The sequence below is a fragment of the Anolis sagrei genome, chromosome 10, assembly GCF_037176765.1.
Source record: "Anolis sagrei isolate rAnoSag1 chromosome 10, rAnoSag1.mat, whole genome shotgun sequence".
Taxonomy (NCBI): Eukaryota; Metazoa; Chordata; class Lepidosauria; order Squamata; family Dactyloidae; genus Anolis; species Anolis sagrei.
Window position 1 is genome coordinate 35,457,075 of NC_090030.1, and position 25,912 is coordinate 35,482,986.

Genomic DNA, 25,912 nt, shown 5'->3' on the forward strand with positions numbered 1-25,912 from the left:
GGTCTGGCTGCAGCTATGAGCCTATCGACTGCCCCTGCGTCCAGCGGGATGAACCGGTCGAGGATGGACCCAGCAAGTGGCCACGGGGTCTCAAGTTCTCTCACTGTATCAATTGTGGCAGGGAGGTCGCGGCGAAGTAGCGAGATCTTGTCTGCAAAATAGCTCTGAAAAACCTCAGCTGAAGGGGCCTGATCACCACTTTTTGGACAGTAGGGACCGTCGTTAAAGATCGGATTATTTTAAACAATATGCATCCTGGACAAGGACGACCCCCAAAACCCACCCAGAAATGCCTCCAAATTCTTTCTCATTCTTCCTTCTGAAGTTTTATCAGTTCCCATATGCATCCTGGGTAAGGAAGACCCCCCAAAACCCACCGCAAAGGAACTGTCTGCTGTCTCTCTCTTGCCCCAAATGTTATTAGTTCTCGCATTCGTCTCCCAAAATATATTGTTCTGTTGTTATTTAAATTGCATATATATGTTTTTGGTTGTGGGCACCATGGGGTCTGCGGAGGTCAAGACAGGCCGGGATACAAATGTCCAAAATAAATAAATAAGTTACGGTTTGAACACCTGCGTTTAACTCAATCCAGAAATTAACAAGTACCTTTTATTAAAAGGAAGAGTTCACCGTACAACATTGATTTCATATAGAGGGGAAGAAGAAGAAAAAACAAGGAAGAGATGTTTTCCCCATAATTCCACAAAGAGCAGCGTGAAACGGCCAACATAAACAAGAAGCACCACTATTTTGTTCAAGCTGAATTCAAGAACCCTGATTTGGGTTTCACATTTCAATACTAGACACCTTTATTTGCAAGGAAGAAGAGGAGCAACGTTCCCATCAGCAAGGGTTCGGCTTTTCCTTCTTTCCAAGATATCGGAAATGCTGAAAGCAGGAGGTGGAGTTCAACTCAAATCCAAGAAGAGCTCCTCAAACAATGCACAGGCTATTGTCGAAGGCTTTCATGGCTGGAATCAATGGGTTGTTGTAGGTTTTTTCGGGCTATATGGCCATGTTCTAGAAGCATTCTCTCCTGACGTTTCGCCTGCATCTATGACAAGCATCCTCAGAGGTTGGGAGGTTGCCCAACAGTCAAGAGTTCTTTCTCCCATCCTGGACATTCCATAAATATATAAACCTCACTTTCCTAGTTTCCCACAGACCTCACGACCTCTGAGGATGCTTGCCATAGATGCAGGCGAAACGTCAGGAGAGAATGCTTCTAGAGCATGGCCATATAGCCCGAAAAACCCACTACAACCCAATGCACAGGCTTTATGGGGAGTTGCCTGACAATATTGACATGGTCAAGGTTGCTGGTAATGATTGTGGTCATCTCTTTAAGGACGATGCAAAACTGTCCCATCATTTGAGGGAAAGCACACCTTGCGAAACGTGGACTGTCTACATACGTCAACACTGCCTGAGCTCTGCGAGTGCAGTATTCTTCCATATAAAGCAGAGTGTTTGAAGAACGGGACACCCATAGGGAGACCAAGGGGCTTGTTTATAAAGCTATTGTCCTCCCAACCCTGCTATATGCCTGCAAAACGTGGACTGTCTACAGATGTCAATACTGCCTGAGCTCTGTTAGTGCAGTATTCTTCCGAATAAAGCAGAGAGTGTTTGAGGAATGGGACATCCGTAGGGAGACCAAGGGGCTTGTTTATAAAGCTATTCCCCTTCCAACCCTGCTTTACGCCTGCGAAACGTGGACTGTCTACATACGTCAACACTGCCTGAGCTCTGCGAGTGCAGTATTCTTCCAAATAAAGCAGAGTGTTTAAGGAACAGGACACCCGTAGAGAGACCAAGGGGCTTGTTTATAAAGCTATTGTCCTCCCAACCCTGCTTTACGCCTGCGAGACGTGGACTGTCTACAGACATCACATGCAACTCCTATAACGATTCCATCAGCTCTGTCTATAGAAAATCCTGCAAATCTCTTGGGAAGACAAGCGGGTAAATGTCAGCGTGCTGGAAGAAGCATTGAAGCGATGGTCCTCCACCATCAACTCCGCTGGACTGGCCACATTGTCTGGATGCCCAACGCAGTTGCTCTACTCCGAACTCAAGAACTGAAAACGGAATGTTGGTGGGCAGGAAAAGAGATTGAAAGATGGGCTCAAAGCTTAAAAACTCTGGCATAGACACTGAGAACTGGGAAGCCCTGGCCCTTGACCGCTCCAGCTGGAGGTCAGCTGTGACCAGCAGTGCTGCAGAATTTGAAGAGGCACGAATGGGGAGTGAAAGAGAGAAATGTGCCAACTGGGACTGCCTTCCACCTGGAACCCAATGCCCTCACTGCGGGAGATGATGCAGATCAAGAATCGGGCTCCACAGTCACCTACGGACTGGCCCTGGAGGATTATCCTACTCGGACAACGAGGGATCGCCTAAGTAAGTAAGTAAGGGTATCAGCCAGCACACCAACGACTTAAATCATGAAATAGTTTCCTAAGATCTACAGAGACACTCGCTGGAACACCTCAGCAAGTCAGAGTCCAAAAGTGGCAGGCTCAAACCCAGAGCCCCAATCAATGGCTGATACCAAATGAGAGACTAAGTAAGGAAGGAGATGGACAACAATGATTGGAATTGAGATCTCGGCATCTGGGAAGCTCTGCTTTGGAGGGAAAGACATCGTACACTAAATGCTTAAGAGGTGAGGAATAGAAAGACATCACTCAGGGCCCGTCCACACAGCCACAGAACCCAGAATATCACGGCAGAAAATCCCACCATATCGGCTTAGAGTTATCTGCGTCCACACTGCCATATATTCCATTTCGAAACGGAAAATGTGGGATTTTATTCAGATGTGGAAGGGGTTTTGCAAAGACAGGCTTGGGGTAAACAACACCCATTCTCCTCCATGGGTGTTTCCTCAACCCAAGAAGACACAAATCTTAATTTCCAGTTAATTCCACCCATTCGCAATCTAAGTAAGACATCCGTTTGGAACTTTTTGATCTGCAAATCTTTCCCACGTGGATTCCAATAAAGTCCTCAGCTGGTTGTTTACAAACAAAAGGCATCCTGAGATTCTTCTCCAAGAAGGTGACGGAATATTCCTTCGAGTGTGCGCAGTTGCGCCTCTTTCTACCAGAATTTGAGGGCCGTGAAGCCCACGAGGCCCACGAAGTCACAGCTGTCACTGAAACAAAAATGGCGGGGAAGGAGAAGAGGTGCCGCCCACCCCGCTCCGTTATGATCGATACCACCTGGGCCGGAGAGGGTTCCCTTGCCCGCCGCGCTCAGTCCTGCTTGCCCTCGCGCCACTGTCGGGAGCCTTCGTTCCACGCCGCGTAGACGAAAAGAGCAAGGACAACGTGGACGGCCACCACGGCCACGATGGCGGCGTAAAAATAGCTGTCCCGGTTGGTCATGCCAAAGACGCCTGGAAGAATCAAGAGGAAGAGTAGCATGAATAAGTAAAAAGGACAATATTACCCCAAATAAACTTTTTTTAGGATGCTACCTATTCAAATCTCAGTAGTAAGAATTACAAATTGGCAGAATATGATAAATAATAATAATAATAATAATAATAATAATATTAGTATAGCACAATATTAGTATTATATATTACTATATTGTACTATACGAATATAGTACTCCTTTTCTCCTTCCTTCTCTACCATTCTTTCTTTCCTTCTTTATCTCCTTCCCTCCTTCTCTCCCCTTTTCTTTCCTTCCTTCTCTCCTTCCCTTTTTCTCTCCCTCCTTCTCTCCTTCTGTACCCTTCTTTCTTTCCTTCCTTCTCTCCTTCCCCCTTCTTTCTGTACCCTTCTTTCTTTCCTTCTCTCCTTCCCTCCTTCTTTCTGTACCCTTCTTTCTTTCCTTCCTTCTCTCCTTCCCCCTTCTTTCCCTCCTTCCTTCTGTACCCTTCTTTCTTTCCTTCCTTCTCTCCTTCCCTCCTTCCTTCTGTACCCTTCTTTCTTTCCTTCCTTCTCTCCTTCCCTCCTTCTTTCCCTCCTTCCTTCTGTACCCTTCTTTCCTTTCTTCTCTCCTCTCCTTCCTTCCTTTCTCCTGTGTATGTGTTTTGTGTGTGTATATGCATGTATGTGTATATATGTGTTTGTATGTGTGTGTGTATATATATATAGTTTTGTGCGTGCGTTGTAATGTATTTTTTGTGGTTTTTTGGCTTTTAAAGTCCCTTCTGCTGTGTTTTTATGAGTGATGGTCCCTCGTTGGCCTGATAGTATACATATATTGTGTCCAAATTTGGTGTCAATTCGCTCAATGGTTTTTGAGTTCTGTTAATCCCACAAATGAACATTACATTTTTATTTATATAGATTATTATTGATATTATATATAATGTATTAGTATGTGCAATGTGCCCTCATTCACCATCTCCTTACTTTATTCTTGAGGAAACTGCACATGGAATAAGTGATGTGCTCACTTCTTTCAGTAAACAACATAATTCTCTCAAAACGTAAGGTTTTAGGCCACCCACATCCCAGTGCAAAAAAACCCTGATTTTAAATACTTTACTCTCTGAGAAAAAGACAGGTGAAAAGGTAGTATTTAAGTGAGCAAGTTACCTTCGAATACATAGGTCTTTGAGGAAAAATAGAGTCCAATGGGCAACATAATCATCAAAGCCGTGAAGAACAGAAGAGTCCTCAGCGTGGAGGCCAAGGAACCGTCACTTCTGCAACAAAACATAAGCCATCCATTAAATCATCTGTCAAACGGTTTATCTAAGGAAAACTACTGAGTTAAACCCAACCTAGAGTCCAACTATTGAGAACTGTGCAACGTATTATCCACAATTTAGTTCCATTTGTTTAAATGGGTCTATTCTCAACGTGATTAACGTTGGATTTGGAATGCAAATCCAAATGCAGATCCACCACTGGGACCCCCTTGACTGGCTTGTGCCACAGTCTTTGCAGTTCGATTTTTAAATCCTCATATCGTGTCAGCTTTTCCAGTTGTTTGTTGTTGTTGTTATTCAGCAAGATCTTAACACCAGCACTGATCTGACCCACCTTTACCTTTAACACATGTAATATTCACAACAGTTGGATTCCTGTGGCCCCTGTAGAGCTATTTATACCAAAACAAAGGGACCTAACGACACCTAAATTCCAAAAGATTAAAGGCACCAACTACTGCTTTGACATCTTGCAAACACACACAGTCCGGTTGCTTCTCGCTCAGGCATGGAAGGATTTTACACAGACTTGAATGAACAGAATTTACACCAGAGAATCTGTGCAGTGAGTCATTGGAGAGTGACAGAGTGTCAGATGAGTGTCTAACTTACACACAGACACAACCCTGTATGTCCAAAGGGACATCTCCATCAACGTAGCATTAATGTAATTTGAACCCTGTATTACGAACAATTAGGGGACAGCTAGGAAGACACAGCTCCATCATGTCTCCTGCAGCATCACCTGGGAGACCCTCAATATATGCAATATAATAATATATACCAATAATAACATTGTAATGTAATAATACTAGTATATTATATAGGATATTAATAATATGCCATAGGATGTTGAGAAAAATAATATATATTATTATCATTGTATGTATTTATATCCTGCTTCTCTTCCCCATAGTTGTTGTTGTTATTATTTGAAACACAACAAGATGAGTCCACAGCAGACACTCTGCTAGCTGTTGTATTGGATCACACGTCAGACACTTCCCATTATTATTATTATTATTATTATTATTATTATTATTATTATTATTATTATTATTATTATATGAAACACAACAAGATGAGTCCACCGCAGACACTCTGCTGGTTGTTGAATTGGATCACACGCCGGACACTTCCCAAGTGTCTAGGACTGTGTGATGTATCGGCAAATATTATTATTATTATTATTATTATTTGAAACACAAGAAGATGAGTCCACAGCACACACTCTGCTAGCTGTTGTATTGGATCACACGTCGGACCCTTCCCAAGTGCCTAGGACTGTGTGATGTATCGGCAAATATTATTATTATTATTATTATTATTATTATTATTATTTGAAACACCACAAGATGGGTTCACAGCACACACTCTGCTGGCTGTTGTATTGGATCACACGTCGGACCCTTCCCAAGTGTCTAGGACTGCGTGATGTATCGGCAAATATTATTATTATTATTATTATTATTATTATTATTTGAAACACCACAAGATGGGTTCACAGCACACACTCTGCTAGCTGTTGTATTGGATCACACGTCAGACACTTCCCAAGTGTCTAGGACTGTGTGATGTATCGGCAAATATTATTATTATTATTATTATTATTATTATTATTATTAGAAACACCACAAGATGGGTCCACAGCACACACTCTGCTGGCTGTTGTATTGGATCACACGTCGGACACTTCCCAAGTGTTTAGGACTGTGTGATGTATCGGCGAATAATGCGTGCAGATCCCAGGAAGGTGGTGTAAAGAACTCTTTACCTTAAGCAGCTAGAATGTGGGCCTAGCGAAGCCCTGGCAGCCATCTTAGGATAGGGAAACAAGGAGACGCCATCTTAGTTAAGGGCTTTCTAGAGGGGGCATGTCCTAATCCAGGAAGCAGAGATTAAACAGCCAGGATTGGTTAGAAAATAGGGGCAAAGCCTAGCGTTCAAAAAGAAAAAAATGTACCTTTTGAACTGAGGCTTGAGTTAGCAGTTGGAAATGGTCCGTTGGGGGATTTTTTTGGTTGGTGATAACAGTTGGTTTGTGTTAGATAGGAGAGCTGGGTTAATCTTTTGTGGTATTCAAGAGCTAGAGAAATTAGCTAGGAATACAGATAGTGGAACCGGACCTTGCTTGTGGTCTGTTCTTTGTCGCTGAGGAAGGCTAGGCCAGAGGCTATTGACTAGGTTCCAGGAAGGGGGAATGTTGTTTGGAATTATTATCAGCAATTATTTTCCTGAGATAATCTCCTGTTTTGTTAACATTAACATTTGAACCCAGAACCCTTCTAAGAATTGTACATCGAAAGTAACCAGAAGCTTATGTACTAGTAACTTACTGAAACCACTACGCATTTGTACCAGAAGAAGATTAAGCCTGTTAAATAACCGTTTATTTTTGTTAACACTTTATAACAGCTTCAGTGGGAACATCATTGTGATTTAAACCCTCTAAAGAAAACCAACACTATTGTAACACAAAAAGGTGTTACTAAATATACTCTCCACATACAACTCAGTCTGAATACCAAACAAAAAGGTGGCAGTGAAAACAATTGAAGAAACAGTTTCAAGATCTCCCAATTGCCTCCTTCCTGTTTTAAAAATTGCGTGCACCTATATATATAATTTGGTTGGCAGCTTGTGGGATTCACTGTTCTAAAATCCCCTTTTCCTTTCCCTACTAAGCTCCTTATAATTAGCGACAATCTATTAGTATAGTTTATTTATTTATTTACTTTATTTCTATACCATTTTTCTCAGCCCTTAGGCGACTCAAAGCGGTTTACACAACAATGCAGGATATCACAAAAAAAGTATAATGCAATTAAAACAGATTATAACATCAACAATTAACAACAGTATAACAATCATAACGCCTCAACAATAAAATCAGAATCCACTCTCATTATCCATTGTTCCGTATTCCTATGTTCAATTTCACTGTTTAGTCAAACGCTTGTTCGAATAGCCAGGTCTTCACCTTCCTCCGAAACGCCAACAGCAAGGGGGCCGATCTGATGTCTGCAGGTAGGGCATTCCACAGCCGAGGGGCCACCACTGAGAAGGCCCTGTCTCTCATCCCCGCCAGGTGCGCCTGCGATGCAGGCGGGACCGAGAGCAGGGCCTCCCCAGATGATCTTAGTGTCGTGGTCGCGTCATAGGAGGAGATGCGTTCGGAGAGGTAAGTAGGGCCAGAACCGTTTAGGGCTTTATAGGCTATAGTTTTCCCCAGGTTCCTTATAATTGGTGGTACAGAGGTGTGGTAACGTTATAATTTGGTGAAGCAGCGTTGGAATTATTTTTATATCTTTCCCTATCTGACAAATTCAAATTATTTAAAATCTTCTCTACTACTCGGTCTTCCTGCTATCGTTATAGGTGACCTTCTGCAGCTGGTAATTTTGTCCGCGCCGATTGTTTTTAAGTGCAGGCCATGGTCTTTAGGCACTGCACCCAGTGTGCCAATCAGCACTGGGACCCCCTTGACTGGCTTGTGCCACAGTCTTTGCCGTTCGATTTTTAAATCCTCGTATTGTGTCAGCTTTTCCAGTTGTTTGTTGTTGTTATTATTATTATTAAGCAAAATCTTAACACCAGAATTGATCTGACCCACCTTTACCTTTAACACATGTAGTATTCACAACAGTCGGGTTCCTGTGGACTTTGTTGAGCTATTTACATCAAAACAAAGTGACCTAACCACACCTAAATTCCAAAATACTCAAGGCACTAACTACTGCTTTGACATCTTGCAAACACATACAATCCGGTTGCTTCTTGCTCAGACATGGAAGGATTCTACACAGGCTTGAATGAACTGGATTTACGCCCCAGAATCTGTGCAGTGAGTCATTGGAGAGTGACAGCGTGTCAGATGAGAGTCTAACTTAGACTCTTATGATCAACAGATCAGACAAAAGCAAGTAGAATCGAACAAACAAGATCAATAACAAAGTCACATAGAAACGAACACTATTGCATACAGATACAAATCCCCCTAAGATCATAAATATTTATTTATTTATATTAATAATAATCTATATAAATAAAAATGTAATCTTCATTTGTGGGATTAACAGAACTCAAAAACCACTGGACGAATTGACACCAAATTTGGACACAAGACACATAACAGCCCAATGAATGTCCATCACCCCTAAAAACACACAAAAAACCCAGCAGAATGGACTTAAACCCCCCCCCCCAAATAAACTATATCTACATACACACATACACATACACTCATATACATATACACATGCACACATATATACAGACAGACAGACAGACACACACATATATATACACAAGCACACACAAATATACACATACATATACACATGCACACATACACATATATTACATATACACATGCACACATACACATACAGACACACACACATATATATACACAAGCACACACAAATATACACATATACACATGCACACATACATGCACACATACACATATAGACATACACACACACAAATATATAAACAAGCACACACATATACTCAATATAGATATACACATATAAACACAGAAATACACAAATATATACACACGTATACACACATATACACATACACTCATATACATACACACATGCACACATACATACACACACATATATATACACAAGCACACACAAATATACACATACATATACACATGCACACATACACATATATTACATATACACACATATATAAACAAGTACACACATATACATATATACATATATACACAGAAATACACATATATACACGTATACACACACACATACACCATCTATCTATATATCTATATCTATTTATATATGAAAACACACATATATACACATATACACAAATATATAAACACACATACACACATATATACACACACAAAACATAAACAGACTGGGCCACAGCAACGCGTGGCAATGGATGGCTAGTAATATCTAAATATCCTATGGGAGAGAAGAAATGGGATATCAATATATTACTACTTTTTTCCATGTCAGGAGCAACTTGAGAAACTGCAAGCCGCTTCTGGTGTGAGAGAATTGGTTGTCTGCAAGGACGTTGCCCAGGGGACATTGCCCTTGCATTGTCCTTGCAAGATGCCTACCATCCTTATTGGAGGCTTCTTTCATGTCCCCACATGGGGAGCTGAAACTGACAGAGGGAGCTCATTCACGCTCTCCCCAGATTCAAACCTGAAACCTGTCGGTCTTCAGTCCTGCCGGCACAAGGGTTTAACCCACTCCACCGCCGGGGGCTCCTATATTATTATTACTACTACTACTAATAATAATAATAATACAAAATATATGGTGAAAAAGCAGGATATACATTTTTTTAAAACTCTCTAAAATCAGGACAGTAAATAAAGAGCAACACTCAAAAAGCAAGGGAATTCCAGGCAAGAAACAATCAGGGCCAGCTAACACCTCCCAACAAAGGATTCCCTCAGGCAGGAAGCAGCCAGGCCTTGAAGCTGCAAGGCCATTAAATGCTAATCAAAACATTTTGTATTTTTATATGTATTTCTATCCTGATTATAATAATAATTTATTATATGCATTTATACCCTTTATTATCCTTATTATTATTATTATTATTATTATGTATTTCTATCATTATTATTATATGCATTTATACACTGCTTATTATTATATATATTTCTATCATGATTATAATAATAATAATTATTAATTATATGCATTTATACAGTTTATTATTCTTATTATTATTATGTATTTCTATCATTATTATAATATGCATTTCTATCCAGAATATAATAATAATTAATTATATGCATGTATACCCTTTATTATCCTTATTATTATTATTATGTATTTCTATCCTTATTATTATTATATGCATTTATACACTGTAATTTTTATTATTATATGTATTTCTATCCTGAATATAATCATAATTATATGCATTTATACCCTTTATTATTGTTATTACTATTATTATTATTATTATTTATGCATTATACCCTTTATCATCTTTATTATTATGTATTTCTATCCTTATTATTATATGCATTTATACACTGCTTATTTTTATTATTATATGTATTTCTATCCTAATAATTAATTATATGCATGTATACCCCTTATTATTCTTATTCTTATTATGTATTTGTATCATTATTATTATATGCATTTATACACTGCTTATTTTTATTATTATGTATTTCTATCCAATTACACCCAAAGCCCTCCTGACAGATGGCCACCCAGCCTCTGCTTAAAAGCCTCCAAAGGAGGAGCCTCCACCACACCCTGAGGCAGAGAGTTCCACTGCTGAACAGCTCTCACGGTCAGGAAGTTCCTTCCTCATGTTCAGGTGGAGCTCTCTCCTCCCCATGACTTCCTCTCACGTATTTATTCATCCTGTCTCCTCTCAGCCTTCTCTTCTGCAGGCTAAACGTGCCCAGCTCTTTAGGCCGCTCCTCATAGGGCTTGTTCTCCAGACCCTTGATCTGCTCCCTCCTCCCTTTGACTTGCCCTCACTTATTGATCCCTGGCCCTCATCATGTCTCCCCTCATCCTTCTCTTCTTCAGGCTAAACATGCCCAGTTCTTTAGGCCGCTCCTCATAGGGCTTGTTCTCCAGACCCTGGATCATTGGAGTCACCCTCCTCTGGACACATTGCAGATTTGTCCGGAGAAGGGTTTACCTTTCCCTCCCTCATGTCTCCTCTCATCCTTCTCTTCTGCAGGCTAAAAATGCCTAGCTCCTTAAGCCGCTCCTCATAGGGCTTGTTCTCCAGACCCTTGATCTGCTCCCTCCTCCCTTTGACTTCCCCTCACATATTGATCCCTGGCCCTGATTCTGTCTCCACTCATCCTTCTCTTCTGCAGGGTAAACATGCCCAGCTCTTTAAGCTGCTCCTCATAGGGCTTGTTCTCCAGACCCCTGATCCGCTCCCTCCTCCCTATGACATATTCCCCTCACTTATTGATCCCTGGCCCTCATCCTGTTTCCACTCAGCCTTCTCTTCTTCAGGCTAAACATGCCCAGCTCTTTAAGCCACTCCTCATAGGGCTTGTTCTCCAGACCCTGGATGTGCTCCCTCCTCTCCTCCCCATGACTTCCTCTCACGTATTTATTCATCCTGTCTCCTCTCAGCCTTGTGTTCTGAAGGGGGAACATGCCCAGCTCCTTAAGCCGCTCCTCATAGGGCTTGTTGTCCAGAAGCAGGATATAAACGCGGGCCTTGCAAGGTCACTCATTAGGGGTGTCCCTTTCTCGGTCTCTCTCTCTCTCCCTGGGGGTCTTACCGGGCTTCCAGGGTGGGGAGCGCGTTCAGCGCCGCTTTGTCGTAGCGCTCCATGTCTGAAAGCAAGGCCTCTTCCGCTTCCGGTCGGCTGCCGAGGACACGCCCCTTTCCTTCCTTCCTTCCCCGTCCCAGCCAATCTCCGGAGAAGGGACAACGAGAGGGGAGGCTAGAGCGGCCTCGCCAAAGTGGGGAAAGGAGGCCGCCCTTTTGGAAGGGAGGCGACACAGCATCATCATGGAAAAAGGAAACAGAATATAAATACTAATAAGCAGGATATAAATGCATATAGTAATAGTTATTATTATTATAACAAGGATAGAAATACCTAATAATAATAATAAGCAGGGTATAAATGCATATAATAATAATAATAATGATAGAAATACATAATAATAATAATAATAATAATAAGGATAATAAAGGGTATAAATGCATATAATTAATTATTATTATAATCAGGACAGAAATACAAGATGATGATGATAATAATAATAATGGCATTAATTAATTATTATTATAATTAGTATAGAAATACATATAATAATAACAACAACAACAATAATAATAACAATAATAATAAGCAGGGTATAAATGCATATAATTAATTATTATTATAATCAGGATAGAAATACATATAAAAATAAAAATAAGCAGTGTATAAATGCATATAATAATAATAATAATTATTATAACCAGGATAGAAATACATAATAATAATAATAATAATAATAATAATAAGCAGGGTATAAATGCATATAATAATTATAATAATGATAGAAATACATAATAATAATAATAAGCAGGATATAAATGCATATAATAATGATAGAAATGCATAATAATAATAATAATAATAATAAGCAGGATATAAATGCATATAGTAATAGTTATTATTATTATAACAAGGATAGAAATGCATAATAATAATAATAATAATAATAATAATCAGGGTGATATTATACATTTTTATTATCCAACTAGCTGTACACACCATGCATTGCTGTGGCCAACCTTCCCCCCTCTTTCTCTCCTTCTTTTCCTCCTTCCTTCCTTCCCTCCCTCCCTCTTTCTTCCCTTCCTTCCTTCCTTCCGTCCAATTTCCATCTGAACATGAGGAAGAACTTCCTGACTGTGAGAGCCGTTCAGCAGTGGAACTCTCTGCCCAGGAGTGTGGTGGAGGCTCCTTCTTTGGAAGCTTTTACACAGAGGCTGGGTGGCCATCTGTCAGGGGTGATTTGAATGCAGTACACACATACAAATATGCATAGACAATCACACGTGTATACACAATATGCATGTACACATATAAACACACAAATATATACACACACATAAACACATATACACAGACTGAGCCACAGCAACGCATGGCAGGGGACAGCTAGTTGTTTCTAAATTTTTGGATCTGTGCATCTTGGCTTCCAAATATAATGTGCTTTTGATGTTTGTGAAAAGTTTGTTTGCCTTGGCTAGCCATAAACGGATGATGAAGTTGCTCCGAGACTTGTCTTGCGATGGGTTCTAATCTATATTGTCTTTTTGCAGTGTTTCATAACAGGCGCCTAGGGGTCGCCAAAGACCATCAGAAAACACAGTATTTTCTGTATTGTCGAAGGCTTTCATGGCTGGAATCACTAGGTTCTTGTGGGTTTTTTCGGGCTATAGAGCCATGTTCTAGAGGCATTTCTCCTGACGTTTCGCCTGCATCTATGGCAAGCATCCTCAGAGGTGGTGAGGTCTGTTGGAAGTAGGAAAAATGGGTTTATATATCTGTGGAATGGCTGGGGTGGGGCAAGGAGCTCTTCCCTGCTGCAGTTAGGTGTAAATGTTTAGCTGATCACCTTCATTAGCATTTGAAGGCCTGCCTGAGCCTGGGAAAATCTCTTGCTGGGAGGTGTTAATCTGTGCCTGGTTTTTTCCTCTCTGTTGTTTGGCTGTTATAATTTTAGAGTTTTTTAATCAGCAATTCCTTGTCTGTGTTTGCGAGACACAGATACCATCCCACAATTTCTCGCAGCCAAGAGGACTTTCAAAACACCACAGGCTCATCGGATCTATGACCGCCTAGAACGCAACCTCTTATGAGAAAGAATTCACACCATCCGCAAAGAACTCGCAAACACAGACAAGGAATTGCTGATTAAAAAACTCTAAAATTATAACAGCCAAACAACAGAGAGGAAAAAACCAGGCACAGATTAACACCTCCCAGCAAGAGATTTTCCCAGGCTCAGGCAGGCCTTCAAATGCTAATGAAGGTGATCAGCTAGACATTCACACCTAACTAAAATTATCAAATGTGAACACTGGTGGAGTTTGGGGGAAATAGAATCTTGACATTTGGGAGTTGTAGTTGCTGGGATTTATAGTTCACTTACAATCAAAGATCATTCTGAAACCCACCAATGATGGAATTGAACCAAACTTGGCACACAGTTCTCCCATGACCAACAGAAAATACTGGAAGGGTTTGGTGGGCAGTGTCCTTTGGCTTTGGAGTTGTAGTTCACCTACATCCAGGGAGCACTGTGGACTCAAACAATGATGGATCTGGACCAAACTCTACATGAATACTCAATATGCCCAAATGTGAACACTGGTGGAGTTTGGGGGAAAATAGAATTTGACATTTGGGAGTTGTAGTTGCTGGGATTTATAGTTCACCTACAACCAAAAAGTATTCTGAACCCCACCAATGACGGAATTGAACCAAACTTGGCACACAGCTCTCCCATGAGCAACAGAAAATACTGGAAGGGTTTGGAGGGGAGTGTCCTTTGGTTTTGGAGTTGTAGTTCCCCTACGTCCAGAGAGCACTGTGGACTCAAACAATGATGGATCTGGACCAAACTCTACACGAAGACTCAATATGCCCAAATGTGAACACAGGTGGAGTTTGGGGGAAAATAGAATTTGACATTTGGGAGTTGTAGTTGCTGGGATTTATAGTTCACCTATAACCAAAGAGTATTCTGAACCCCACCAACGACGGAATTGAACCAAACTTGTCACACAGTTCTCCCATGACCAACAGAAAATACTGGAAGGGTTTGGTGGGCAGTGTCCTTTGGTTTTGGAGTTGTAGTTCACCTACATCCAGAGAGCACTGTGGACTCAAACAATGATGGATCTGGACCAAACTCTACACGAAGACTCAATATGCCCAAATGTGAACACTGGTGGAGTTTGGGGAAAATAGAATCTTGACATTTGGGAGTTGTAGTTGCTGGGATTTATAGTTCACCTATAACCAAAGAGTATTCTGAACCCCACCAATGACGGAATTGAACCAAACTTGGCACACAGTTCTCCCATGACCAACAGAAAATACTGGAAGGGTTTGGAGAGGAGTGTCCTTCGGTTTTGGAGTTGTAGTTCACCTACGTCCAGAGAGCACTGTGGACTCAAACAATGATGGATCTGGACCAAACTCTACACGAAGACTCAATATGCTCAAATGTGAACACTGGTGGAGTTTGGGGAAAATAGAATCTTGACATTTGGGAGTTGTAGTTGCTGGGATTTATAGTTCACTTACAATCACAGAGCAGTGTGAACCCCACCAACAATAGAATTGGGCCAAACCTCCCACACAGAACCCCCATGTGAGCCACAGCAACACGTGGCAGGGGACGGCTAGTAAATAAATAAATATCCCCAGTGCGTCCCTTGAGCCTCTTACTTAAGAGGGAAACATATAAAAACATTTTTAAAGATATTTTGCATGCCTGCTTCTGACATCAGTGGCAACGTTTATGGCCTCCTTTCCATGCCTCTTGTCATGTTTTATTGAATAAGATCATAAAACGATATGCTTGAAAGTGACCTGGAGAGTCCATAGGAAACCAAACAAAGGCAGGTTCTTTTACATTCCAGGAAAATCAGTCAAAACAATAGGAAACCACACCAAGGGCAGTCACTGCTGTTTGGACGCAGTTGAAAGAGAACGGGAGCAAAATGCCCCCTTTCCGGGAAAAGACTTTTTCCAACCTGCTGTCCTCTTGGTATGTTGGACTATATTTCCATCATCCCCAGACAAGATTTTTCCACAGGCTTTGAAAGTGTCTACAAGAGACAGGTTAATATAATCAGCTCCCTTGAGCAAGGAGTTTTTCCAGAGGGTGTAAAAGAGGTGGTGGTCTCTCTCTCCCCTGCTGAAGAAACCAGATTGAGATCCCTCGGCTCCCTCCAGTTACTGCCCAGTTTTGGACCTCTCGTTCCTGGGCAAGGGGATGGAGAGGGCAGCAGTGGAGCAGTTGCAGCAATTCCTAGACGACACAGCCGGACGAGATCCCTCCCAGTCCGGCATGGGACAGAGACTGTGCTGGTCTCCATCACGGATCGCCTTCGATGCCAGCTTGACCAGGGCGGGTCAGCACTGCTTGCGTTATTGGATCTCACAGCAGCATTGGACACAGTCGACCACCATCTTCTGGCCCACCGCCTTGCTGCTGTTGGAGTGAGTCAGGGGGAGAGCTTTGAACTGGCTCCCCTCCTTCCTTCACAACCATGGACAGCGAGTGGAGAGGGGAGGCCAAGAAGCAGGAATATTGCATTCAAATCACCCCTGACAGATGGCCATCCAGCCTCTGTTTCAAAGCTTCCAAAGAAGGAGCCTCCAGCACACTCCGGGGCAGAGAGTTCCACTGCTGAACGGCTCTCACAGTCAAGAAGTTCTTCCTCATGTTCAGGTGGAATCTCCTTTCCTAGTTTGAAGCCATTGCTCTATTGCGTCCTAGTCTCCAGGGAAGCAGAAAATGAGCATGCTTCCTCCTCCCCCTCCCACCCTGTGGCTTCCTCTCACGTATTTATAAATGGCTCTCATCATATCTCCTCTCAGCCTTCTCTTCTTCAGGCTAAACATGCCCAGCTCCTTAAGCCGCTCCTCATAGGGCTTGTTCTCCAGACCCTTGGTCATTTTAGTCGCCCTTCTCTGGACACATTCTAGCTTGTCAATATCTCTCTTGAATTGTGGCGCCCAGAATTGGACACAATATTCCAGGTGTGGTCTAACCAAAGCGGAATAGAGCATGGGGAGCAGGACTTCCCTAGATCTAGACACTAGGCTCCTATTGATGCAGGCCAACATCCCATTGGCTTTTTGTGCCGCCACATCACATTCCTGGCTCATGTTTACCTTCCTGTCCACGAGGACTCCAAGATCTTTTTCACACGTAGTGCTCTTGAGCCAGACCTCATCGTTCCCCATTCTGTATCTTTGCATTTCATTTTTCCTGCCAAAGTGGAGTCTCTTGCATTTGTCACTGTTGAACTTCATTGTGTTAGTTTTGGCCCATCATCTCTCTAATCTGTCAAGATCCCTTTGAATCCTGCTCCTGTCCTCTGGAGTCTTGGCTCTCCCTCCCCATTTGGTCCTGTCTGCAAACTTGATGACCATGCCTTCTAGGAAATTTCAAATGACTGCCAATGTGGGGGCATGCCTGATATCCTTTGAGAACGAGTACCAGAGTCGAGGGGCCACCACCGAGAAGGCCCTCTCCCTTGTCCCCACCAATCGCACCTGCAAGCGAGGCAGGAGCGCGAGCAGGGCCTCTCCAGATGACCGAAGAGATTGTGTGGGTTCGTACACAGAAATGCGGTCACGGAGGTGGGTGGATCCCAAACCGTTCAGGGCTTTGTAGGTAAGAACCTGCACCTTGAATTGGGACCGGAAAATGAATGGCAGCCAATGGAGCTCCTTGAACAGGAGGGGTGACCGCTCCTTGTAAGTCACTGCCACCCATTGTACCAATTGGAATTTCCAGGCCATTTTCAAGGGCAGCCCCAAGTAGAATGGATTACAGCAATCAATTCTGGAGGTGACTAAGGTGTGGACTATCCTGGCCAGATATTTACATTATGATTCATAACAGGAGCAAAATGACAGTTATGAAGTAGAAACTAAAATAGTTTTGCGGTTGTGGGGGTCACCACACCATGAGGAAGTGTATTAAGGGGTCGCCGCATTAGGAAAGTTGAGAATCACTGCTTTAATGGATGCCCCTCGTATGACTGATTCTTTGAAACAAACTGCACCACGTCGTTCCAGGGCATGAGAGGAGATTTCAAATGACAACTCATAGGTGCCGTCTACTTAGCAGAGAAACCGAGAGGATGCAACAGCACTCGATAGCGTAACGCCATTGACTTTGCTAATAAAAGCACCCCTTGCTTTGATCCTTTGAATTCTGATCCTCTGCCTTTAGACCCCTGACTTTGGGCCCAGATTCCTTCCCGATGATTATCTCTCTGTGTTTGTTTTCAAAGGATTTTGCATAACATCAGGCACTTTTTGTTGTCAGGGATGATTGAAGATAATTCCCCTCTTCCTTACAATGTTTCCCCTTCTGATTAAATCTTTGCAAACATCTCAGCCAGACGTACATTTACATAACCATCCTCTTCCTTTAGCTTCCTCCACGCATCATTAATTTTGGGGTTTGGCTCCACCTTTTTAATTTTAATCTTGCAAATGGAACACAATCAATATAGCTGCATGACCGTATCTTACCGTCAGAAGGAGAACAGTGAAGAGAGCTAGAACTCTTGGCAAACGTTCGTGCTTCTCCCACATATTCCCCAATACTATAATTATGGGGTGGGTGGCTACCCCATTTGCCATAAGAGAGCTTTGCTTGAAGAAAGGAAGGGGATGGATCTTGTGGATTCCAAAAAGATCACTCTCTGCTGTTCCCTTCTTGATACATATCTGATATCTGATATGTATATGATAGGCATATCTGATGATGAAGATTTAAATGGAAGGCATGCATGATGATGAAGATACAGACAGAAGGCATATCTGATGATGAAGATGTAGATGGGAGTCATATCTGATGATGAAGATATTGATGGAATGCACATCTCATGATGAAGATACAGAGGAAAGGTATATCTCATGATGAAGATACAAACAAGACATATCTGATGATGATGATGATGATGATGATGATGATGGAGATGGAAGGCACATCTGATGTTGAAGATGTTGATGGAAGGCACATCTGATGATGAAGATGTTGATGGAAGGCACATCTGATTATGAAGATACAGAGGAAAGGTATATCTCATGATAAAGATACAGACAGAAGGCATATCTGATGATGAAGATGTAGATGGGAGTCATATCTGATGATGAAGACGTTGATGGAAGGCACATATGATGATGAAGATGTTGATGGAAGGCACATCTGATGATGAAGATAGAGAGGAAAGGTATATCTCATGATGAAGATACAGTCAGAAGGCATATCTGATGATGAAGATGTTGATGGAAGGCACATCTGATGATGAAGATAGAGAGGAAAGGTATATCTCATGATGAAGATACAGACAGAAGGCATATCTGATGAGGAAGATGGACATGGAAGGCACATCTGATGATGAAGATACAGAGGAAAGATATATCTCATGATGAAGATACAGACAGAAGGCATATCTGATGATGAAGATGGAAATGGAAGACATATCTGATGATGAAGACATTGATGGAAGGCACATCTGATGATCAAGATGTTGATGGAAGGCACATCTGATGACAGAGATACAGACAGAAGGCATTGCTGATGATGAAGATGTAGATGGAAGGCACATCTGATGATGAAGATGTTGGTGGAAGGCACATCTGATGATGAAGATACAAAGGAAAGGTATATCTCATGATGAAGATACAGACAGAAGGCATATCTGATGATGAAGATGGAGATGGAAGACATATCTGATGATGAAGATACAGATGAAAGGTATATCTGATGATGAAGATACAGACAAGAGGCATGCAACCCCATCCAGCACAGGTTGCCACCCTATACCCCGGTCTGGTTTACGATCGACCAGGAGGACCTCTGTCTTGTTGGGATTGATCTTTAGCTTGTTCGTCCTCATCCAGACAGCCACAGCGGTCAGGCTCTCGTCTAGCACTCGAGGGGCTTCCTTGGAGTTAGGTGGAAAAGAGTAGAAGAGTTGTGTGTCATCTGCGTAGAGATGGCACCCAACTCCAAAACTCTGGATGAGCTCTCCCAGTGGTTTCATGTAGATGTTGAAAAGCATGGGAGACAGAATGGAACCTTGCAGGACCCCACAGGTCAAAGGCCAGGGGTCCGAGCAGGCGTCTCCCAGCTTCACCATCTGGGACCGACCCTCCAGGAAGGACCGGAGCCACGACAAAACTGTGCCTCCAAGGCCCATCCCGGAGAGACAACCCAGAAGGATACCATGATCGATGGTATCGAAAGCCGCTGAGATGTCCAAGAGAACCAACAGGGTCACACTCCCCCTGTCTAGCTCTCTACGGAGGTCATCCAAGGTGACCAAAGCCGTCTTGGTGCCGTGGCCAGGCCTGAAGCCAGACTGTGACTGATCCAGGTAGTTGATGTCATCCAGGAAGCCCTGGAGCTGAGAGGCGACCACCCGCTCCAGCACCTTGCCCAAGAAAGGGAGGTTGGAGATTGGTCTATAGTTATTCAAGACTGTGGAGTCAAGGGAGGTCTTTTTCATCCCGGAGAATCATCCTAGAAGGATACCATGATCGATGGTATCGAAAGCCGCTGAGATGTCCAAGAGAACCAGCAGGGTCACACTCCCCCTGTCCAGCTCTCTACGGAGGTCATCCACCAAGGCGACGAAAGCCGTCTCGGTGCCGTGACCAGGCCTGAAGCTGGACTGTGACTGGTCCAGGTAGTTGATGTCATCCAGGAAGCCCTGGAGCTGAGGGGCGACCACTCGCTCCAACACCTTACCCAAGAAAGGGAGGTTGGAGATTGGTCTGTAGTTATTCAAGACCGTGAAGTCAAGGGAGGTCTTTTTCAGGAGTGGTCTGACCACAGCCTGTTTTAAGCCTGATGGAAAAATTCCTTGCTCCAACGATGTATTGGTGATTAACATAAACCAATCAATCAGACCATCCTTGGCTGATTTAATTAGCCAAGACGGGCAAGGGTCCAGAGCCGATGTAGTAGCTCTCACTGCCCCAAGGGCTATCTCCACGTCCTCAGGACGAACAAGCCGGTGTTTTCACGATAATCATAAAAGAAATCACTGGTGTTTTCATGGTAATAATAAAATAAAATTATTGTCTGCCTTCGAGGTATTTTTAAAGCCCGTCCATTTCGAGGAATCCGAATCAGTTATCAGCCTGTACATCAAGAACGGGAGATTCTTCATCTTTCAAACAGGATACAATATTGTGTTGTGTCTGGTACGTTATGCTCTGCCTTGGAGCTACTTCCTATTCTGTGCACAACCCAAATACATTTCTAAAAAAGCATTTGGTGGATCAGAGAGAGTGGTTGGGACATAAGGGGTGAAGAACATCAAAAACTTGAAAGCAGCACCTTCTGCCCTCATGAGATGAAAGCTGGCCTATCAAAATATTGGATGCAATTGGAGGACTGAGCATCCCTTTCACTAAACTGCATTAGGTTGCCAATTACTCTAACTGCTTGGCAATTATCTCCCTTGCAATGTGGTCGGAATTGTTGTAATTGGCACAATGACTACGCTCAATGGAGTTCTATCCTTTCTTGCTCGCAGCCCGGAGTTCGAATGACATGGTCTGATGAACTTGGAGCCTGACCTGGGTCAGGGTTTGCCGTAAGACACACCAAAATAACATCTCGTTTTATGTATATTTTTTTCAGAATCCACATCATTTATTTATTTATTTACAGCTTTTCTATTCCACTCTTCTCCTCACCCCGCAGGGGACACAGGGCGGATTACAGTGTACACATATATGGCAAACATTCAATGCCAATTTTTGACATACAAACATATACAGACATACACAGAGGCTATTTCACTTTTTTTTCTGGCTGCCAGGGGAGCGGTTGCTTTCCTCATCCATCTGCGACACTGTTGAAGCACTTCTGCATTCCCCGCATGCTGATGAAGCACTTCCGCGTTCCCCGCATGCTGATGAAGCACTTCCGCATTCCCCGCATGCTGATGAAGCACTTCCGCATTCCCCGCATGCTTCCCCACTGGAATGCTTTGCTGGAGTCTTCTTTATGGCCTCATAAATTAGTTAATTGAGCCTCCCCACACTTTAAGGTGGAACCTAATTTTCCTACTTGACAGATGCAACTATATTTCGGGTTGCAAAGGTCGACAACAGGCTACACAATTGGTTGGAAACCCACTCCAACCCAGGCTGGCTAGGAATGCGGAAGTGCTTCATCAGCGTCGCAGATGGACGATGAAAGCGACAGCTCCCCTGGCGGCCAGAAAAAAAGTGAAATAGCCTCTGTGTATGTCTGTATATGTTTGTATGTCAAAAATTGGCATTGAATGCTTGCCATGTATGTGTAATCCGCCCTGAGTCCCCTGCGGGGGTGAGCAGAAGGGCCGAATAGGAAAGATGTAAATAAATAAATAGTCATTGTTGAATGTTTTTATGTTGAATCCATATATATATAATTGCTCTGTGCATAATGAGTTCCTTAAAAACAAAAGAACCAATGAACGAAATCACCCCAAATTTGGCAACAAAACATCTCACTACACAAGGAGTGACCATCACTCCAAAAATTATGATTTTGTCATTTGGGAGTTGTTGTTGCTGGGATTTATAGTTCATCTACAATCAAAGAGCATTCTGAACTCTATCAACGATGGAATTGAACCAAACTTGGCACACAGAACTCTCATGACCAACAGAAAATACTGGAAGGGTTTGGTGGGCATTGACCTTGAGTTTGGGAGTTGTAGTTCACCTACATCCAGAGAGCACTGTGGACTCAAACAATGATGGATATGGACTAAACTTGGCACACGCACTCAATATGCCCAAATGTGAACACAGATGGAGTTTGGGGGAAATAGACCTTGACATTTGGGAGTTGTAGTCACTGGGATTCACAGTTCACCTACAATCAAAGAGCATTCTGAACCCCCACGAACGACAGAATTGGGGCAAGCTTCCCACACAGGACCCCCATGACCAACAGAAAATATCTAAGGCCATCCTATCCTACTCCCTTCATCAAGGTAAGAAAACATAATCGAAGTCCTCCTGACAAAGAGCCATCCAGCCATAGATAGAGATAGAGATAGAGATAGAGATAGATAGATAGATAGATAGAGATAGATAGAGATAGATAGATAGATAGATAGATAGATAGGGAGTTGTAGTTGTTGGGATTTATAGTCCACCTGCAATCAAATAGCATGATAGAATTGAACCAACAGGGGCATACAGGACTCCCATGACCAACAGAAAACACTAGAAGGGTTTGGTGAGCATTGACCTTGAGTTTGGGAGTTGTAGTTCACCTACATCCAGAGAGCACTGTGGACTCAAACAATGATGGATCTGGACTAAACTTGGCACACGCACTCAATACGCCCAAATGTGAACACAGATGGAGTTTGGGGGAATTAGACCTTGACATTTGGGAGTTGTAGTCACTGGGATTCACAGTTCACCTACAATCAAAGAGCATTCTGAACCCCACAAATGACAGAATTGGGTCAAACTTCCCACACAGAACCCCCATGACCAAAAGAAAATACTTAAGGCCATCCAATCCTACTCCCTTCATCCGGGTAACAAAACATACTCAAAGTCCTCCTGACAAAGAGCCATCTAGCGATAGATAGATAGATAGATAGATAGAGATAGATAGAGATAGATAGATAGATAGATAGATAGATAGAGATAGAGATAGATAGATAGAGAGAGAGAGAGAGAGAGAGAGAGGGAGGGAGTTAGTAGTTGTTGGGATTTATAGTCCACCTGCAATCAAATAGCATGATAGAATTGAACCAACCGGGGCACACATGACTTCCATAACCAACAGAAAACACTAGAAGGGTCTGGTGAGCATCGACCTTGAGTTTGGGAGTTGTAGTTCACCTACATCAAGAGACTACCGTGGACTCAAACAATGATGGATCTGGACCAAACTTGGCACGAATATTCCATATGCCCAAATGTGAACACAGATGGAGTTTGGGGGAAATAGACCTTGACATTTGGGAGTTGTAGTCACTGGGATTTATAGTTCACCTATAATCAAAGAGTGTTCTGAACCCCACCAACGACAGAATTGGGGGAAAATTCCCACACAGAACCCACATGACCAACGGAAAATACTTAAGGCCATCCAGTCCAACTCCCTTCACCAGGGCAAGAAAATGTAATCAAAGTCCTCCTGACAAAGAGCCATCCAGCCATAGATAGATAGATAGATAGATAGATAGGGAGTTGTAGTTGTTGGGATTTATAGTCTACCTGCAATCAAATAGCATGATAGAATTTAACCAACTGGGACATACAGGACTTCCATGACCAACAGAAACCACTAGAAGGGTTTGGTGAGCATTGACCTTGAGTTTGGGAGTTGTAGTTCACCTACATCCAGAAACTACCATGGACTCAAACAATGATGGATCTGGATCAAACTTGGCACAAATATTCCATATGCCTAAATATGAACACAGATGGAGTTTGGGGGAAATTGACCTTGAGATTTGGGAGTTGTAGTTCACCTACATCCAGAGAGTACTGTGGACTCAAACAATGATGGATCTGGACCAAACTTGGCACGAATATTCCATATGCCCAAATATGAACATAGATGGAGTTTGGGGAACATACACTTTGACATTTGGGAGTTGTAGTTACTGGGATTTATAGTTCACCTAAATTGTAAGTCGCTCGGAGCACCTTGGTGGAGAGCGACTAATTAAGAAATCAAGTGAAGTGAAGTGAAGTGAAAGGTCCCCTTGGAGTGAACAAGGGTCAAGCTGCTTTTTTGCCAATATCAAAAGGCCCAACAGCTATCTTTGAGGAAACAGCTTGCAAAGCGAAACAAAATCCAGCACATCCTTTTAAACACTGAGCACACATCTGCGTCAGTGAGATGTTGACCCGAATGGAGCTGATTGCCTAGATAATATCTGGGATCTGTGTCAGGAGATCAGAAGCTCAGAAGGGTCAGGCTCCCGGGGAGAAGACGAGCACAGACTCCTTGTCTCCAGGCACTGTGACGCGGAGAAGGGAACAGCTCAGCCGGTAATTCAAAACGCAGCCCTGAGAGCTCGGTTTTGAATTACCAGCACTCTTGGAGAAAGAAGGTGGAAGTCCTTGTAAAACTACATTTGTAGCACTTCAGGTGCATTCGTTAGATAGACAATGTAGATCAGTGGTTCTCAACCTGGGGGTCGGGACCCGTGGAGGGGTCACGAGGGAGTGTCAGATGGGTCACTAAAGACCACCAGAAAACACAGTATTTTCTGTTCATCGTGGGAGTTCTGTGTGCCAAGTTTGGTTCAATTCCATCATTGGTGGAGTTCAGAATGCTCTTTGATTGTAGGTGAACTATAAATCCCAGCAACTACAACACTATTTTCCCCGAAGTCCACAAGTGTTCACATCTGGGCATCTTGAGTGTTCATGCCAAGTTTAGTCCAGATCTATCATTGTTTGAGTCCACAGTGCTCTCTGGTTGTAGGTGAACTACAACTCCAGAACTCAAGGTCAATGACCACCAAACCCTTCCAGTATTTTTTGTTGATCATGGGAGTTCTGTGTGCCAAGTTTGGTTCAATTCCATCATTGGTGGAGTTCAGAATGCTCTTTGATTGTAGGTGAACTATAAATCCCAGCAACTACAACACTATTTTCCCCGAAGTCCACAAGTGTTCACATCTGGGCATCTTGAGTGTTCATGCCAAGTTTAGTCCAGATCTATCATTGTTTGAGTCCACAGTGCTCTCTGGTTGTAGGTGAACTACAACTCCAGAACTCAAGGTCAATGACCACCAAACCCTTCCAGTATTTTTTGTTGATCATGGGAGTTCTGTGTGCCAAGTTTGGTTCAATTCCATCATTGGTGGAGTTCAGAATGCTCTTTGATTGTAGGTGAACTATAAATCCCAGCAACTACAACACTATTTTCCCCGAAGTCCACAAGTGTTCACATCTGGGCATCTTGAGTGTTCATGCCAAGT

The 25,912-nt window shown here is 42.7% G+C and overlaps 1 protein-coding gene across 1 annotated transcript; it reads right to left on the reverse strand.

The window, feature by feature from the left end:
- Positions 1 to 598: 598 nt before the first annotated feature.
- Positions 599 to 12,067, reverse strand: VMA21 (vacuolar ATPase assembly factor VMA21). The gene is made up of 3 exons (XM_060756506.2): positions 11,961 to 12,067; positions 4,563 to 4,672; positions 599 to 3,406 (listed from the first exon to the last, which is right to left on the reverse strand). Exons 1-3 carry the CDS (start codon positions 12,011 to 12,013, stop codon positions 3,264 to 3,266), a joined length of 306 nt encoding a protein of 101 aa, XP_060612489.1. The 5' UTR covers positions 12,014 to 12,067; the 3' UTR covers positions 599 to 3,263.
- Between the last annotated feature and the right edge of the window lie 13,845 nt (positions 12,068 to 25,912).